This window comes from Dreissena polymorpha, chromosome 9, assembly GCF_020536995.1.
Source record: "Dreissena polymorpha isolate Duluth1 chromosome 9, UMN_Dpol_1.0, whole genome shotgun sequence".
NCBI lineage: Eukaryota > Metazoa > Mollusca > Bivalvia > Myida > Dreissenidae > Dreissena > Dreissena polymorpha.
The window spans coordinates 80,261,867-80,282,399 of NC_068363.1; the positions used below are offsets into that span (position 1 = coordinate 80,261,867).

The window sequence follows — 20,533 nt, forward strand, 5'->3', positions numbered from 1 at the left end:
AGTGTGACCTTGACCTTGGAGATATCGACGAAATTCTGTCGCGCGACACACTGGCCAATGATATGGTGAACAAATATGCCAAATGATTTTAGAATCTCACAATGAACAACATAGTTATGGCCTGGACAAGCTCATTTATGGCCATTTTTTATCTTTGAACTTAAAGTGTGACCTTGACCTTGGAGATATCAACGTAATTCTTTCGCGCTACACACCGTCCAATGATGGTGAACAGATGTGCCAAATGATTTTAAAATATCACAATGAACGACATAGTTATTGCCCGGACAAGATCATTTATGGCCATTTTTGATCTTTGAATTCAAAGTGTGACCTTGACCTTGGAGATATGGACGTAATTCTTTCGTGCGACACACCGTCTAATGATGGTAAACGAAGTTGCCAAATGTTTTTAAAATCTCACACTAAATGATAAAGTTATGGCCCGGACAAGCATTTGACCTTTGAACTCCAAGTAAGACCTTGGAGATATCGACGTACTTTTTTTCACACGACATACCGTCCCATGATGGTAAACAAATGTACCAAGTTATTTAAAAATCTAACTATAAATGACATAGTCATGGTCCGGACAAACTTTTGGTTGGTGTAAAACACACTAAGTGACCCCGTGACCTAGTTTTTGACCCGGCATGACCATATTCAAACTTGACGTATACATCATCTAGATACAACTTGTGACCAAGTTTGGTGAAGATCGGATGAAATTTCGGGACAGACCGAGGAAGTGACTCCTATATAGCCCCAATTACCAATGGTAATGGGAGTAAAATTAGAGTATTGTTTGAGTAGACACTTGTAAACAATCTCTTACTCGACGGTAAAAATACATTCGTGTGAAAGCGTGGTACAACTCTGCTACGTGCAATTTTTTCGAATTTACGCGAATCGCGGAAATTACCCCCGGGCATCCCGATCTGCGGAAATATCACACACCTATCACAACCATTTGTGAACAAGACGGTCACATCAGTGAGTGCATATAATTAATATAAATGTGAACTACAGCTATTGCTTAATGTTATGTATTTGATGATCGGTTAGTTGTGCTAAACATGATTACTGTGTAGTTGTATCTCTATGAACATAATTGGAATACAACTGCAATTGCTGTAAGGCGATGATATTATGGACAATTAGTGTTTAGAGAATGTCTTGCGATCTGAAAACTTTAAGATTATCACGCTTGATGGTTGGAATGTTTCTTTGTTTCCAAATGGACAACCAAGTAATACACTCGATCGATGTCCCAGTAACATTTCCAGCGTCATAATTTGACTTACTATGTTCAAGACAAGATGGTAAAGGAAATTACAACTGTGTGTTTAACAGTATTAACAATCCGAAGGATGTGTTCAATTACTTTATCAGCCTTGTTTAACCCTTTGCATGCTGGGAAATTTGTCGTCTGCTTAAATGTCGTCTGCTGAATTTCTAAACTTCGCATTTTCTTCGATTTTTTTCCAAGAATACTATCAGAATAGCAAACAGTTTGGATCCAGATGAGACGCCACGTTCTGTGGCGTCACATCTGGATCCAAAACTGTTTGCAAAGGCCTTTAAATTTCGGTTCCAGCGCTGAAAGGGTTAATGAGCAAATGGATTTTCTCCCTTGGTTTTGATAATAATTGTCTATAATTGTCTAATATTGAAAGCAATGAAGAACTTTTCAACGTTTATTTGTATCAACAAATGGGTAAAAATGTTTTCCTTCAATAATATCCCATAGAAAATGTTAAAAATGAGTTGTCCACAAACACCTTATAAACATTCTGCATAGTAATGGGCCATTAAAAGCAACAAGACATACGCATTGATTGCATTGAGTGGCATCGAGTGTAGAAGCGCAAAAAATAGCAAAAACGTACTGCAACATCTTTACACAAAATTGCTTTATAAAAAGAAAGAACTTTTTAGTAGGGTGTCATGGCTATTTTGTGTATATCAAAGAATTAAATAGTTTACATTGTTTAGTTTACCATATTGTTCAAATTATTGCTTTTTAATTCAACACTTGCCTTGGAAAATATCAATGTAAAAATCTGCCAGACTGCGATGAACATTAAATGTAAATATTAATAGTTTAAATTAGTATGTTTTAACAGGTAATTATTAAGTTTATTAAATTGGTGAAATGATGAACAAGTATATACCTCTAGGGATTTAGCTAAATCAGAATGGAATTGGCGGGACACTTCTTTTTATACATATGTATTTATGTATAGAGTAACATACAGAATTAATTGATATGAAGATTAATTTATTCATGCAAAAAGAACATTCCGGGCACCTCATGGCATTATTCTGAATATATAATTGAATATAAGTATTTAGGTGGAAACATCATAATTCAGTCACGTACTATTTGAACATGTACATGTAACCATCCAACGAATTTTCACAAAACAGGTCGCACTGTCATTATCAAAACCATGCCATTCTTTTAGTTTGGCTAAATCCCTAGTATACTTTTTTATACAGACATTTTATAAAAATCGTGTACTGGTAAACAAAACAAGTTTAAGAATTAATACCTCTTTTTTTATGACCAACAATTCAAATCATTCAATTATGTAATTCCAGAACAAAAAAATAATATTACATAAATTGTGACAAAAAATCATTTATGCAAATTTTAGCATTATGTCATTTATATAATCCTTAATTCGTATAAACAAGCCTAATAGGTCTGTCAACTATTGATAAATACATAATCCAGAAATTACAATGCTACCTACACAATATGTAAGCTTTACTGCGCCTTTGATCTGTACAAATCTTCTTTGAAATAGATGCTAGCATTCCATGTGTTTTAATTCTGATAATAAGGGCGTGACAACAACTGAATGTAAATACAAAGTGTATAATTATATGATTATACAAGTGCTTTAACCCCTATCACCAAATAGAAATAACATTGACATCAGCAAACATTCAGCAAATAAAAAGGGTGATAAGCAAGTAAAACTGTTAACTGCAAAAAATCTTCCTTTAATACAAAATCAAAACACGAAAAGTTTCAATCTAACAAAGTTTTTAACAGTGAAAAAATCTGACGAAATTGAAAAATCAAGTGATCAGTAACTGTAAACAAAACACAATATCCATGAAAGCAAGAGAACAAATGTAAATGTCTGTTTCAGCATCGTCCAAAAGTATTTTCACCGCTGTATGCAATGTACAAGAAACCATCTTCGTCCTTATGCTCTTCATATACTTGACCCATGCTGGCACTGAAAAAGTGAATGAAGGCATGATAGTGCATTAAATCAATGCAGATGGCCATGGTTGAGGCCTGTTGATAAATCCCCAATGGTCAAAAGTATGTTAATGTCCAAATAAGGTCAGGTGATGTGAACCTGCTTTGTATTCAATTGAAGTATCAGAGCAATTAAGAAAGCAGTATTGATGTTATACAAATGATCAATGTTCATATACCAATAATTTTTACCTTCTAATTAAGATTAAGTCAAAAAAAGGCAAATGTCCAAGTAAAAATGGGGTCAGATTATCTGCATGTTACAGATTACATGTACATCCTCACAACTATCAAAGCTTTGTAGCAATCAGTATTGATGTTAGTTAAAAACACGTCATTTAGGGTTAACCTTGGGTCAATAAACAATTATGACCTTCTATAAAGTAAATAAGTCCAAAAATAGGTCAATGACTCTTATGTCAAGTTATAGGGTGGATGTGATGAGTGGTCATAGATTGCATTCATATGCAAGTATCAAAGCTTTGGAAGTACTATTATTGATGTTTTTTAAATGTATCATTCAGAGTTAAATTGAGTCGTGTTCTGAGAAAACTGGGCATAATGCATGTGCGTAAAGTGTCATCCCAGATTAGCCTGTGCAGTCTGCACAGGCTAATCAGGGACGACACTTTCCACCTTAACTAAATTTTTGCTAAGAAGAAACTTTCTTTAAACAGAAAATATCATAAAAGCGGAAAGTGTCGTCCCTGCACAGGCTAATCTGGGATGAAACTTTACGCACATGTATTATGCCCAGTTTTCTCAGAAGTCAGAGCACGACTCAATTTATCTGTGCAAGGATTTGTACAAATGTAGAGGCAAATTGCAAATTGCCTCTTTCAAAATGGGTGTCAGGGGCATAAAACATATTTAAATACATGTACAATGACAATTTTAACACCATGTGTTGATTTCCAAAACCTTTCATTGATACATATTTTTTTCACTGAAAATGATAAAATATGCTTTTGTATCAAATATTTGAATAAATGTTAGCGGTTAGTGGCCTTTGTGTTGTAGATGCACATGCACAGAAGATTTTAATTTCCTGTTTGAGTTGCAAAAAAGGAAGCTGATTAATAATTATTCATAGTAATTGAAATTAGAAATGTGACCATTCAAGCTAGAGTTCTGTTAGTAAATGAGCCACATCATGTGAAAATGAGTCTTATGCCATATGCAGCAAGTGTAGCACCAGAACAGCCTGTCCTTATGCCTCAGGAACTACATTGTCTTCAAGCATAGCTCAAGAACAGCCTGTCCTTATGCCTCAGGAACTACATTGTCTTCAAGCATAGTGCCAGAACAGCCTGTCCTTATGCCTCAGGAACTACATTGTCTTCAAGCATAGTGCCAGAACAGCCTGTCCTTATGCCTCAGGAACTACATTGTCTTCAAGCGTAGTACCAGAACAGCCTGTCCTTATGCCTCAGGAACTACATTGTCTTCAAGCGTAGTGCCAGAATAGCCTGTCCTTATGCCTCAGGAACTACATTGTCTTCAAGCATAGCACCAGAACAGCCTGTCCTTATGCCTCAGGAACTACATTGTCTTCAAGCATAGCTCAAGAACAGCCTGTCCTTATGCCTCAGGAACTACATTGTCTTCAAGCATAGCGCCAGAACAGCCTGTCCTTATGCCTCAGGAACTACATTGTCTTCAAGCATAGTGCAAGAACAGCCTGTCCTTATGCCTCAGAAACTACATTGTCTTCAAGCATAGCGCCAGAACAGCCTGTCCTTATGCCTCAGAAACTACATTGTCTTCAAGCATAGCGCCAGAACAGCCTGTCCTTATGCCTCAGGAACTACATTGTCTTCAAGCATAGCGCCAGAACAGCCTGTCCTTATACCTCAGGAACTACATTGTCTTCAAGCATAGCGCCAGAACAGCCTGTCCTTATGCCTCAGGAACTACATTGTCTTCAAGCATAGCGCCAGAACAGCCTGTCCTTATGCCTCAGGAACTTCATTGTCTTCAAGCATAGTGCCAGAACAGCCTGTCCTTATGCCTCAGGAACTACATTGTCTTCAAGCATAGTGCCAGAACAGCCTGTCCTTATGCCTCAGGAACTTCATTGTCTTCAAGCATAGTGCCAGAACAGTCTGTCCTTATGCCTCAGGAACTACATTGTCTTCAAGCATAGCGCCAGAACAGCCTTTCCATATGCCTCAGGAACTACATTATCTTCAAGTGTACATGTAGCTTCAGAAGAGTCTGTCCATATGCCCCAGAAACTACATTGTCCTCTTATGCCCAGGCTGGTCTAGAACTTCACTGGCAGCATATTGCATGAGACCAATTTTTCGCATGATAATGGCTCAATTAACACTTGCACAAAAGTATATGCCCCCCAATATAAACCAAGAATCTCAGCCAGCCAGGTTTTACATTTTCCAGAGCAGTGCTTATTTTAATCACTGGCTATTTGAGATACATTCTGGAAACAAGAGTGCCATAATGGCCCTGTATCGCTCCACTGTTTTTTTATGCGAAAAAACGTGCAATGCGCATGGGTTGAAATGTACTCAAGCATGTGACTTACTCTTTCTATCCCTCGTCCCACTGGGCGCTAAAAAGTTGGAAGGGTGAGCTTTTTTATACATGGAAAAAGTTACTACCGTGTTAACTAAACAGACTAAAAAGCCCAAGAATTGTTGCACAGGTCCTTCGCTTATAACGTAGGTACATTTATCTCGCCAAAAGATATTGTCGTTCTTTCTATTTCACATATTTTTAGATGCTGAAGATCAAATCTACGCATTTGATTTGAAACAGATTCACAAGACCCATAGGAATCAAAATGCCTTAACCCTTTACCAGATGACACATTTTGGACTTTCCCAATTTGAAAGAGGTTGCAGACGACAATTAAATTGTAATGGAATATGAAGGAAATGATCAGGTAGGGTAGAAATAATTGTGATAAAAGGAGAAATTGCTCATCTTGAGCAATTTCTCCTTTTATCACAATCATTTATAAAGTTGTCAGCTACAAACCTGTAAAATCCTGTTAGTGTTTGGTAAAGGGTTAATAATCTCTGGTTCATAGAGCCTTTCACACATTAATAACAAATACAATAGTAGCATCTTTCTTTGTAAAGAATCATCTCAAAATATAATAAACAACCCATACATCCCTAAGACCAACAGGCCTGAGAATATTATGATAATCTAAAAATTATTTCTTTATATTTGTAAATGTATATAATTAAGTAATACATTTGACTTCTAAGATCAATTCAAAAATTATTTTAAGAAAATTATAAAATGGTCAGAAATATATAGATCTACGGATCGTTGAGCAATTGACAATCATATCCACAATTCATGAGTCACTATTCAAAAATGAAACAATTAATCATTAGTTATTAAAAAGCAGCATATACGATAGTTGAGAACATTGCACTTCATTAATTCCAACACCTTCTCTTGGATACAAAGTTTGAGTTTACCATGCAGTATCATATATTGACTTTTCTTTAAATAATTATGTTCATGGAAGTTGTGTTTTAAAAATCAATAAGATATTATTAAACTGGTTTAAACACTACAAAAAAGACATGAAATAAACATGTCATCTGAAATATTTTTATCCCGATATATGTTCACTTTCGACATGTTTAAATAAAACCCGACTTTTTTCAGTTTGTAAGAAAAACATTCATAGCACTTTTCCTTACTTCAATTCCTTTGTAAGCAGTCACCATCTGATCTAAAATGGCACTAAATGACAGGGTTTATCTCATGGTTACAAGATGTTGTTGTTGTTGTTGGTCACAAGACACACGGCCACAGTAATCTCCCTGGTAAACGTCATATTTCAGTTTTTGTGATCCTCGGGGGCAAGGTTCAAAATTTGAGCCCACGGGGATAATTTTTTTGAAACAAATTTGGTAGAGAACATTAAGATATCACTACAACACCAATTTAGTAGCCCTTAGCTCTTAATTATGAAAAAGAAGATTTTTAAAAGTTTGCACAAAATATGCCTTATTTAAAGCATATGTTTATTTTTGTTACCCCAAGGGCAAGGGTCAAATTGTCCCAAGGGCATTATTAACAAACCAGGTAGAAAACTATTAGATGTTACTAAATACGAATTTGGTAGAAAAAGGCCCAATGGTTAGGACAAATAGATTTTTAAAGTTTGCACAAAATGGGCCCAATATAAGCATATGTTCAATTTTGTGACCCCTGGGGAACGATCAAATTTGATCCGAGGGGGCTTAATTTGAACAAACTTGGTAGAGGACTATTAGATGTCATTACATACCAAATTTGGAAGCCCTATGCCATATGGTTATGGACAAGAAGATTTTTAAAGTTTGCACAAAATAGGCCTTATACACTGTATAAGCAAATTTTCAATTTTTTGACCCCCTGGGGCAGGTTCAAATTTGACCCCAGGGGCATAATTTGAAGAAACTTGGTAGAGGACTATAAGATGTCACTACATACTACATTTGGTAGCCCTAGGCCCAATGGTTATGGATGAGAAGATTTTTAAAGTTTGCACAAAATAGGCCTTATATAAGCAAATTTTCAATTTTTTGACCCACCGGGGCAGGGACAAATTTGACCCCAGGGGCATAATTTGAAGAAACTTGGTAGAGGACTATAAGATGTCACTGCATACCAAATTTGGTAGCCTCAGGCCCAATGATTATGGACGAGAAGATTTTTAAGTTTTCACAAAATAGGCCTTATATAAGTAAATTTTCAATTTTCTGACCCCCCAGGGCAGGGTCAAATTTGACCCCAGAGGCATAATTTGAACAAATTTGAAAGAGGTTCACCCCAGGAAAATTTCTGAGAAATTTCATCAGAATTGGACCAGTAGTTTAGGAGAAGATGTTTAAAGAAAAAGTTAAAGCACGGACGCACGCACGACGGACACAGGACCATGACATAAGCCCCACTGGCCTCTGGCAAGTGGAGCTAAAAACGGACTTAAAGCATGTGCACAAGTTTGTCAGCGCAGATTAATATGTGAAGTGTGCACACGCTTATCAGTGCCAAAACATCCTGCATCAACTAGATTTTGCTATGAAGGGCCTTTCTTTAAACAAGAGGGCCAAGATGGCCCTAGTTGAGCAGTGTGAGCATATCAATAATTCTGATTGAGTACTGTCCATTTGCATGGGTTTTTTGCAGTGCAAACATTTGCAAGTAATGCTAATCTACATGTGTTTACAAGTTTTTTGTAAGATTTGGACCTAGAAATGTTGTCTCTAGAGTGTTTTCAAAAAAGGTTTCTCTATAGCCAAATAAGGAATACTGCCCCGCCCACTGGCGGCCATGTTTTTCAACGGACTGGAACCACTTTTGAACTTAACCAACATATCATCAAGACAAACAAAAATGTGACTTCTACAGTGTTTACAAGGTTTTTCTTTATTTTACCTAGTGACCTAGTTTTGACCCAGCATGACCCAGTTTTGAACTGGATCGAGGTATCATTGGGACAAATCTTCTGACCAAGTTTCATGAAGATCGGAAAAGAAATGTGGTCTCTAGAGTGTTTACAAGGTTTCTCTATAGCCAAATAAGGAAAACTGCCCTGCCCACTGGCGGCCATGTTTTTCAACAGACCGGAACCACTTTTGAACTCAACCAACATATCATTAAGACAAACATTTGACAAAGTTACATGAAGATTGGGTTTGAAATGTGACTTCTACAGTGTTAACAAGTTTGTTGTTTTTAACTAGGTTTTGACCCAGCATGACCCAGTTTCGAACTCAATCGAGGTATGATTGGGACAAATCTCCTGACTAAGTTTCCTGAAGATCGGACAAAAAATGTGGCCTCTAGAGTGTTTACAAACCAAATGTGGACGACGGACTGACAGACGATGGACAAAGACCCATCACAAAAGCTCACTTGAGCAATCAGGTGAGCTAATAATAATACATTTAAACAGTGAAGAGTCAACCCTGATTAGCCTGTGCCACAAGATGACACTTTGGGCAAATGTATTAAGCCTAAATTTCCCAAAAGTGGCTCATATGATATAATAGCTTATTATAGGTTTAAAATATCAAGAGAAAAAACACAATTTCAAATTTTCTCTAGATCATTTTCATTTATTTCTGATATGTTTATGGAAGAACTTGAAGAGCTGTGTCAATTATAGTCGTTTGTCTTTTTTTTAAGAAAATTGACAAGAGAAAATTAAAATTACCTTCATCAAGAAGAAAGGTTCTTTTTTTCACTGACATTATTAGTTATGATTAAAGGTCTTCATTCATGCAATAATCTTGTAAGTACACTTCAATCCAAACATACCTGGACTGGGGAAGGACCTTTTCAACAAACAAGAAGATGGCTTTTTCTGATGGCAGCTGAATTCTTTTGCGTATAATCCACATAAATTGTGCCACTGATATGTCATTGGGAACCAAGAATTTTCGCTTGTCAATATCCTGAATTTGTGACTTTGGATCTCTTTCTACAATGACCTGATAACAAAAAGGTTAGACATGCCAGATATGGAACATAAGACAAAAATAGCATGCATAACTATAGAGTAAAACTTTTAAATTTGTGTAAACTAATTCAATTTCCTGTAAATGTTTCTTAGTATACATTTTAGTGAAAAAACTATATGATTAAACAAATGTATATTATACATGCCTGTAAAATATATTATTGATTTAGCTTTCAGGTAACATTTGCATACAAAAGATGTCTCCATAAGAAGACATATGCCCCCGAAAAACGCTTTTTTAAAACCTAAACGTACATTTCGAAACGTAAACCCTAAGATCAAGGTCAAAGGGGTCAAAATTGTTGTGCGTATGGAAAGACCTTGTCCATGTACACATCACATGCATACCAAATATGAAGGTTACATCTGAAGCGACATAGAAGATATGAGCATTTTTTGAAAACTAAAAGCATAAGTGTGACAGAAGGGCTGACAGATTGACAGTGCGATCACTATATGCTCTCCTTCAGGGGCATAAAAAACAGATACAAGGCAGCTAATTTTCAGGTGTCAAAAATGATAAAGTTGAAAATTGATTGCATAAAAAGCACTTTAAGGCAGAATTGTGCTTCAACTGAAACCCCTACAACATGTTTGATTTTGAACATTCCAATCACAGGTGGTTAGCGTGTGGCTATGATATTAATTCGTGAAAACATCATTTTGAATGATAAATAATCATATTAAAGGGAAAAATTTAATTTTATGAAAAAAAAGTTGACTTTCAAATATATATATAACAAGGTATGCAACTCAAAATCCCCCCAAAACGGGATGCATCGCTTTGAACAGCCATTACTTCATCAATTGTGCAGCGATTTTCACGATATGGGTCTTATTCAACGCACAAATGAATTTCCTTTCTGGAAATGTATATGTCTTGCAATATTTTTACAAATGCTGGGTCAACTTTTAAGAAATAACACGATACACAACTCACATGACCCAGTTGACAATGATCATGCAGTCTGTTGAACTGAAATCTTCACGGAGTAATGGGCATCTTCCGTACAAAGTTCATGTACCTCGATACCATAATTCAATAAAACGTTTGAAAAAACATTATTACCGTTCTTGTCGATACATTATGCATCAAGACTAACTGTCCAGCGCCGTTTGAAACCTTTGTTTACATACATTTCAACTAACTGACATTTTAAACACGCGAGTGATTTCATTGGTCCAATGCAGAGGTGTGTCTTTACAACTGGAGATTTCATTCATAAAGACTGCATGATCATTGTCAACTGGGTCATGCGAGCTGTGTTGTCGTGTAATTTCTTAAAAGTTGACCCAGCATTTGTAAAAATATTGCAAGACATATACATTTCCAGAAAGGAAATTCATATCTGCGTTGAATAAGACCAAATCGTAAAAATCGCTGCACAATTGATGAAGATATGTCTGTTCCAAGCGATGCATCCCGTTTTGGGGTGATTTTGAGTTGCATACCTTGTTATATATATTTGATAGTGAATTTTTTTCTTCAGACAAGTTAATTTTTCGTTATATTATGATTATTTATCATTCAAAATGATGTTTTCATTAATTAATATCATAGCAACACGCTAACCACCTGTGATTCCAATGGAACACTTTGTGCTTTCAGCTGATAAGTTTTGTGATTCCTGCATACATTTTCGGTAGTAAGAGCTATAACAGATACAAACAGATAATAATTGTAAAATTAGAACCAGTAATACCAGTAATTGAAACAAATTGACCAAGAAAGTCCTAATTTGTACAGTATTACTTGAGATCCAGAAAATGTGTTATGTCCTGCTATAAGTAAGAAAGAATTTGAGCATGCCAGCTTCAAAATTAACCAGTGCTGGGATTGCAGACTATGCTTATTTGGATCACGCTTAATTCAATAATTGGATTGCTTCCCCTGACGTAAATATTCAGACACATTATGTACTTTGCATAAAAATGAGGAAAACCCTGAATACTTTGCAATGAGTTTACTTATCATCTATATTTTATCACGTTCCAATTATATTTCCACATAAAAAAAATTAAACGTCAATATTTTATTAATCTATTCTTAAAAAATGAGAAGCCCATTCTTTTGTATGAAGCCTACATTAAACAAGGGCTGTTTGTAAAACATGCATGCCCCCCATATGGGCTCTAAGTTGTAGTGACAGCCATTTTGGAAATATGTTTTTTGTCACTGTGACCTTGACCTTTGACCTAGTGACCTGAAAATCAATAGGGGTCATCTGCGAATCATGATCAATGTACCTATGAAGTTTCATGATCCTAGCCATAAGCTTTCCTGAGTTATCATCAGGAAACCATTTTACTATTTCGGGTCACTGTGACCTTGACCTTTGACCTAGTGACCTGAAAATCAATAGGGGTCATCTGCCAGTCATGATCAATGTACCTATCAAGTTTCATGATCCTAGGCATAAGCGTTCTTGAGTTATCATCCGGAAACCATTTTACTATTTCAGCCCACCGTGACCTTGACCTTTGACCTAGTGACCTGAAAATCAATAGGGGTCATCTGCTAGTCATGATCAATCTACCTATCAAGTTTCATGATCCTAGGCATAAGGGTTCTTGAATTATCATCTGGAAACCATTTTACTATTTCGGGTCACCGTGACCTTGACCTTTGACCTAGTGACCTGAAAATCAATAGGGGTCATCTGTGAGTCATGATCAATGTACCTATGAAGTTTCATGATCCTAGGTCTAAGCGTTCTTGAGTTATCGTCTGACAACCACCTGGTGGACGGACCGACCGACCGACAGATCGACAGACCGACATGAGCAAAGCAATATACCCCCTCTTCTTCGAAGGGGGGCATAAATACTTCTGTTTGCAAATAAAGTAATGACTATATGAAAAAACATCATCATACTTACTGGTATGCGTTCAGGATACTTATCTCTAATCTTGGTTGATTCAGCTCGTCGCTGGTCTGTAAACAAATTGCATATGTGCTATCATAATCCGGTGACCAAATCCATAAAATGCTCGATCAGTTATTGAGACGTGTTCAGTGTTTGAGTATCCCAACCAACATAGATATTTGATTCAGATTAAAAAGAGTTCATTTTGTTATTGCAGTCAGGTTTCCCACTATCAATCCCTATTGTCACCAAAGGCAACACAATTGCAAAAATACTGACAGTTTTTCACAATGGCTTATCATTAGAACATAAGCATTAATGCAGTTTTGTCTGATTTATTTTTTACATCTTAATTCTGTCTGTCCTTACTCCTTAGTCATAATTATAATTACTATGTTATACTAGATTTTTCCGAACCTTCATAACAATGTTGTGACAAAATTATTCTGTATTTTGGAAAGAAAATGTTAAAAAGCATACAGCTCAAAGAGTTAAGAACTATCAAGCTAAGTTTTCATCATATGAATGCAGTTTATTTTATTTAATAATGGACATTATGTTTAAGTAGACTCTAACTGTACAAGTTATTTGTGTCAAGTATGATTGACAAAAAGCAACACATTAAAAAAAAGCTAGCAGGAGCCCTGTCAGTGAAGAAAGCTGGTCAAAACAATTAGAATAAAGTTTACTTTTAACTTGTACGACTTTAAGTGTGTCATTTAAAAACAGGGTTGGCACCAATCGACCGCCCCCGGTTTTAACCGGCGGTTTTTACCGGTTAAAACCGCCCTGGTCAATACTCCCAAAGTGGTCATTACTGGTCAATACTGGTCGATTGAACTTTACCCCCAATTTTGATTAATATTCCATGCTTAATAAAACAATATTGATAATATAAATTAAACCGACATGTTGCCAATAATGTCTTAAGCTATTAAAACCCACTATTTGATACCTGTTCATGCAATTTGTAGGCCAATCTCTCAAAATTTTGCAAATGAGTCAAGTTGGTCAATTGAATTTTGCTGGGCGATTGAATTTTTTTTCAATGTTAACGAATTATGAATGCTAAGAAAATTCTGATTCAACAAGAACCTATCAATGACTGTGTATTAGTTGTTCCTCATGCCCCACTGTCTCCACAGTCTTTCACAGTCTTCAAACCTATACAGGTTAGGGCACCCAAAACTGATAATAGGGCCTTACATGGCACCTTTGACACAACCCTTACTTGTCATGTATTCTTGCCTGGATTTCTTTAACAAAATAGTGAAAAAATATTTTATTTTACCATTGATATAAAAAAAACTTAATAAGAAATATTTATTAAAAGAAAGAAATAATTGAAAAGAAGAGTCTACAGTAGACCCACAATTGGTAAACATTATTTGTTGTCAAAATCAAGAACTTATATTGCTTATTCATTTGAAGACCAATTGAACTTTAAAATAAGAAAACCCTCTTAATATAGAAAGGAGACAAGTTAGAAGTAACTTTTAAATTAATAACATTAATAGCAAGTTATCTCATTTTGTTTGAGTGAAATGAAATAGCCTAAGCCCACGGTAGGGCAGATTTGCTTCCTTGTCACTATCAGAGACATACCAGTGCATGCATTTTATTACCAATTAAGGCTTAGGGGCCAGATCTGGATCTGGATGTGTACGTCGAAGAAACCAATTCTGGCTTTAACTCGACGGTGGTGGAGTGCGCGATAGATGCACTATTGCTGTTTAAATACACTGTCTTTGAAAATGTCTATAGTTGACGAGTTCACAATGTCATCACTAAGTTTATTCCAGTCAATCACAGTTTTTACAAAGAATGAATTTTTAAAAAGAACAGTTTTTGATGGAATAGTTTCAAAACACTTGGAGTTATTGTTCACAAAGTTACACACAATGTTTTGGTGAATATAGCCCTCGTATTGTTTAGCCCTTATAGTACGTTTAGGCCTTAGTGGCTTAAGGTATCGTTCAATGGGAATGGCCGGTACGTGCCCTTCCACCACCTTGTACAATAGTGTCAACCTTTGGGCGCGCCGTCTGTCTTGGAGTGGTGGGAGTTCCAGCGTTTGGAGCATTTCGGTCACACAGCCAGGCTGTCTGGAGCGGTAGTCTCTGGTTATGAACCTTGCAGCTGATCGCTGGATACCCTCTAGGCGGTCAATGTCAGATTGGTGAAAAGGATCCCAAACCACACTGGCATATTCTAGTTTGGAGCGGACTAGTGCTAGGAAGGCATTTTTGCGGCATTCTAGAGGGCAGTGACTGAGGTTTCTTCTTAGGAATCCTAGAGTGGAGTTAGCTCGCTTTGTTATGTTGGTTATATAAGTTTTCCATTCCAAGTCTTCAGATAAGGTGATCCCAAGGTAGGGGTTTTCTTGAACTCTTTTGAGGATTTCTTTGTTGATATTGTAAAAATAGCTAGATTTGTGTTTGGAGCTTAGAAGGTAGCATTTCTTTCCGTTAAATTCCATCCCCCATTCGTTGGCCCATTTGTGGAGGTTGTCTAGGTCATTTTGAAGAATTTCATGATCTTTGAATGTGTTTATGGGTCTATAGAGGAGACAGTCATCTGCGAAGAGTCTAATCTGGGACTTCACCCTCTCTGGTAGGTCGTTGATGTGACACAGAAATAGCAACGGTCCTAGCACTGTCCCTTGAGGAACTCCGGAGCCTACTGGAACATGGTGTGATTTCTCCCCGTCTACGACCACACACATTTCTCTGCGGGTGAGGAAGTTCGAGATCCAGGACAGGAGGTTACCCCGGATTCCGTAGTTCTCAAGTTTCAGAAGCAGGCGTTGATGTGGGACTGTGTCGAAGGCCTTGCTGAAGTCCAGGATGATGGTATCGACTTGTTTGTTTTGGTCATAGAAGTTAAGTAGATCGTGGGTTGTTACAACTAGTTGCGTTTCACAGGAGTATCCAGAGCGAAAGCCATGATTCAAGGATGTGAGAACTCTGTGTTTGTCGAGGTGGTTTAGAATGTGGTGGCAGATGATATGTTCAAGAAGTTTGGAGGTGACACTGGTAAGGGATACAGGGCGGTAATTTTCAGCCGCGTGACGGTCTCCCTTCTTGTAAACCGGTGCTATGTTGGCATCTCTCCAATCTTTCGGCAATTCTCCAGTGTTGACTGATTGCTGGAAGATAGCGGTTATAGCTGGGGCTAGCTCCGTAGCGCAGGTCTGGAGGACTTTGTTTGGTACATCATCAGGGCCTACGGCTTTGTTGGCCTTAAGGTTCTTTAGGAGTTTATGTACGCCTTCTTGACCGATCAAAAGTGTAGGGATGTTTTCGGTAACATGGCCTGAGAGTACTGGTTTCTGTTGTGAGCCATCATCCTTGGTGAAAACTGATTTGAACTGGTTTAGTAAGATTTCAGCTCTGCTTTTGGAGTCGGTGACTAGGTGACCGTTAGAGCGTAGAGGTGCAATGCCGATGTTATCCTGTTTCTTAAGTTTTACGTATGACCAGAATGGTTTTGTATTGTTGGTCTGCAGACCTTCATTGATTATTCTGTTTACATGCTCCCATTCTGCCTGACGGATTTTTTTCTTACTTTCCTTTTGGAATTTTCTGTAGTTTGTCCAATTTTTTGAGGTTCGAGCTTTTTTGTAGAGTCGTGCTTTCTTCTTTATAACTGATTTTACTTTCCTTGTGATCCATGGAGTTGAGTTTTTGGTTGTTTTCATCTTTGAAGGGATGTTTGCGTTGATGGCTGTATTGAGATCTGATTTGAAGGTATCCCAAAGTTCATGGACCGAACAGTTGTTTTTGAACATGGTGGTAATGTTTCCTGATATTTCGATGGCTTTCACCTTTAAGAGATCCCAGTTGGCTTTGGAAAACAGGTAACAACGTCTTGGCGACCTCTTCGTGTAGAACGGTTTGGTGTCTGAGTCTGCAACGACTATATCGTGGTCTGAAATCCCAGGAGCGTTTGATGTGGATTTGATGAGAGAAGTGTTAGTGGTAAAAATAAGATCTAGAAGGGTATTTTCCCTGGTGGGTTTGTCGTGGACTTGAGTAAGATTGAAGTCAGCTGATAGGTCAAGGAGAGCTTGTTGGACATCTTTGTCTTGGGCACTGTTCCTCACAGCTAGGTTCTCCCAGTCGATGTCAGGGCAATTGAAATCTCCCGCGACTACCATTTGACGGTTTTGATTGAGTGTAGCCAGTTCAAGTGATTTGCGAAGTTCTTGAATGTTAGACATGTTTCTATGTGGCATATAGAAAGAGGATACTAGGAGGTCTTTCTTGCCTTCCATTTTAATCTGTACCCATTCGACTTCACAGTTTGTCACGAACTCAGCTTTCTCCTCAGCGATGAGGTCCTCGTGGACTAATACAAATACTCCACCCCCCAGTGTGCCTCTGTCATTTCTGAATGATTTGTAATGGCTTGGGAAGACTTCGCTTGATTGGATAGCGTCTGAGGAAGGCGGTATTCCAGGTTTGATCCCCTTGAGCCAGGATTCTGTCCCGAACACTATGTCGGGTTTAATATACTGTTAGGCTGCCTGTAGCTCAGAGCTCTTTCCGCCGCCAAGGCTTCTGCAGTTTACGTTCATGAAACGAAGATTCCTTTTGTCTGAAACGCAGTAGAGAGATGAGGTATTTGTCTTAGATGTACTGGAGGAGGATAAGTGTCTGGGTACGCTGGAGGTACTTCGTCTATCGGATGGGCTACTGACGTGAAGTGGACTAAATACAGAGGTTGAGGTAAATGAGTCAATGGTTGAATCTAGATGAGATAGGGGATGAAACATGTTTGAAGTGCTCAATTCATAGCTGTGAAAAGTGAAGCTTGAACAGTTTATGCTGTCGCATTTACAGCAGAGCCATTGGATGTGTGAGTGCTTGGCTAAGAGGTCATAATCAGCGCTGCATAGTTCGATGCACGACTTGTGGTGCCAGACATCACAGCCATCACAGCATAAGGCATCGTAGTGTTCCCACTTGACAGGCAAGTCGCAGAGTCCACATGGAAAGATCTGTGAATTTGCTACTGGGCCTGGGTTCGATTCAATGTCGCCGCATAACAGGAGCAACGAAACGAGAAGGGCTTTGTTCTTGGCAGGGTGGGCAGAATCAGAAAAAGCAGCATGGTACCGGTGTTTTGCTGTTCTGGCAGTTAGGCCGGCGAGGAACGATGGAAGGTGCTTATGAGGTGAATGATGTTTCGTCTGGCTATAGCTGATGACGGTGGTTGTTATTAGCAGCAAACCGAGCGTGAGTGTGAAACCGTTCTGACTGCTTTTTGGCTTCATGTTCATGTGGAGTGGGTGGGGAATGTAACAAGGTGGCTTCCAGGCAACGTACAAGCACAATAGGGAACGCTAACAGGACATAGTAGGGCTTATTTAACTTACAACCAGTGTATTTACGCGTTAATTGGCAGAAAACACGCGTTAAAGTACTAGAAATTAATTAAATTTGATGATTTTTCTTCCAGGAAAAAAACACGCGACTTTTTCTTCGCGCATGCGCACTCCGTTTACCTGTGTCGACATTTATGATCCTAGAAACCACAAGAGTTCTGTTTGTCCATCAGCTAATCAAATATATATATCAATAGATCAGTGAAATACTATGGTAACTACAAAAGTAATAATACTTCAGTAACAGATGTGATACACTGAGATAAAGATATTGCCTTAGTTCTTTTGTATTTGAGACCGTTTCCATAAATAATTAAGAAGTATTTTTTTACAGTTTTAAAGCCTTTTTTTACAATAGATAACTCAAAAAAAGTTTATCAATTACAGAATAATGATTGATTTAATATAGAATAGCTTAAATTCTTCCTTTGTCAAGTTTAAATGCTACAAATTTCAATCGACCAGTATTGACCAATAATGACCAGTATTGACCGGTTTTAACCGGGTATTGACTGCCGGCCCGGTCAATACTCAATTGACCGGTCAATATGCCAACCCTGTTCAAAAATATGTTTTGAATGTTAAGTCTGTATTTTTACATTATTACAAATTAAGTAGCTAAAGAAACTTCAGCGTACAGTTTATATAGTATTGACAGACCTGTACGCTGAAGCTAACCCCGTATCGAAAGTCAACCAGAGTCGTAACATATTTATGTCACGCTATAAATCAAAGAAAGCTCATTTTCTTGGATACATTTCTACATATATTAGTGAATGAATATAAATTACTGCATCGAGGAATGTTTTAAGGTTCAGATGTTTCAAATGCATCTTACATTAGATGAAAATAACTCTCATCAGTCTGAAATTCACAATTTTGACGCCATTGTCGCTTTGTCACTGTGACGAGTTTTCATTTGGATACTTTCGGATAAACCTTGACATTTTATGCTGAAATTGTAAACATTACTTTCGTTTTCTGAAATCTTTTATTTGTGATTAACAACTTACGTCTGGTGGATAATAAGACTGATTTCATTGTGAATAAGGTAGTTTTATATAATATTTACTTTGACTTTGTATTGACACTACAATTTGTTTACAAAATAAGCCAGTATAATTAAAATACCGGGAAATGTCATTCTGAATTTGAAAACACTTGAGCACATGGTTTGTTACTAAAAATAGAAATAACGTCATATGACCGTGAAATCTCGGGAGATTCGCATTTCAAGAAAGTCTGTTACATCGCTGTTTTTCTCGATATGTATGAGCAGAATAGATACATTTTAAATGTTTAAGTTTTTTGTGAAAGAATATATCAGTTAAATGTGAAAAATGTCAATCTTTCCAATCAAGTGGTTGATTTGGGCCAACAACTGCATTTAAAAGCTGTTTTGGGCCGGTCTTTGTTAACTGTCAACTTTTCGGGAATTTCTGGTTGACTTTCCTAATGGGGTTGGTCCATAACTATAAAGTCGCGCCAGTCAAAAATCATAAAAAGCGACATTTAAAGTTATGGAAGCCAGAACTACAAATTAAGATGAAAAAAAATTGTCTGTCTTCCAGAACATGCAATTCAAATACCAATATATCTTCAAATAAATAAAATTCATGATATGATCTTATCTTCAGAACATTTACATTATTTTAGTGACTTCCCTTTAACAAAAGTCACATGAGCACAACACTAATACATGTAGGTCATGGCCATGGAAGTTTCTATTTATAGCCAATTATTGCATTAATACAAGGTCTTCTTTTGTATTTTAATTTAAACAACAATTTATAGAAATAAGATTCGGTGTATGGTAAATGTGTTATTTATCGTGTGAATGTTGACATCAGAAACAGGTAATTTTGTAAGGTAAAATATAAACAAACAAAAAATCAATACAGAAAGTAACAGAGCCGTCAGTGGGGTTTTGTGCATACATTTGAAAACAATTATAAGGCTATTATTTAAGTTTAAATAAATATAACGTCCCTATGAATATAACTCTCACTAGTTAAAACATTTCCAAACCTTCAGAAATATGAAAAACAATTGCAAATCAAAATCGGAAGTTGCCATCAAAAATGTAAACAATCACAAAAGAGAAACATGTTTCGTAAACACTTAATAGTATATATATTTGTACGGTTATTTTAAATATAAACACTGTAATGGTTTACCAAATGTATGTTCTTCTTTAAATTTGAACTTCATCTTAAATATATACGACGAACGGAGTATAAAATTTGATGTTTTTGTTTATCTCCGAAGACACTAACAATCGCTGTTGTATTTTGGAAAGTTACGTCACAGATAGGAATGGACAAAACTGTACCGGAAGATGATGGTACATAATCGTTATCATCATCTTGATTCGTTTAAAGCCTTTCAAATGTTCTGTAGTCAAATGCTTCCTGTAATCTTCTGTTGGTCGTGGTCGTTATGATGTTGATGGCGATGAAAATGATCTTGGTCCTAATAAATATATGGATGCAAAGACGACAAT

At 37.0% G+C, this 20,533-nt stretch overlaps 1 protein-coding gene across 1 annotated transcript; it reads right to left on the reverse strand.

Moving 5' to 3' along the window:
• Positions 1-1,684: 1,684 nt before the first annotated feature.
• LOC127844665 (gamma-aminobutyric acid receptor-associated protein-like 2) lies at positions 1,685-20,370 on the reverse strand. Its single transcript, XM_052375066.1, has 4 exons — positions 20,208-20,370; positions 12,654-12,709; positions 9,572-9,744; positions 1,685-3,254 (listed from the first exon to the last, which is right to left on the reverse strand). The coding sequence occupies exons 1-4, from the start codon at positions 20,239-20,241 to the stop codon at positions 3,161-3,163; spliced, it is 357 nt and encodes a 118-aa protein (XP_052231026.1). The 5' UTR covers positions 20,242-20,370; the 3' UTR covers positions 1,685-3,160.
• Positions 20,371-20,533: the final 163 nt, after the last annotated feature.

What these genes read in the sequence shown, in the direction of transcription:
- LOC127844665 (XM_052375066.1), bottom strand. Translation starts at nt 20,241, where the DNA reads ATGAAGTTCAAATTTAAAGAAGAACATACATTTG. An exon ending in TAAAGAAGAACATACATTTG is followed by an intron (nt 12,710 to 20,207) that starts GTAAACCATTAC and finishes ATTTGTTTACAG; the next exon opens with ACCAGCGACGAGCTGAATCA. An exon ending in AGTATCCTGAACGCATACCA is followed by an intron (nt 9,745 to 12,653) that starts GTAAGTATGATG and finishes TTTTGTTATCAG; the next exon opens with GTCATTGTAGAAAGAGATCC.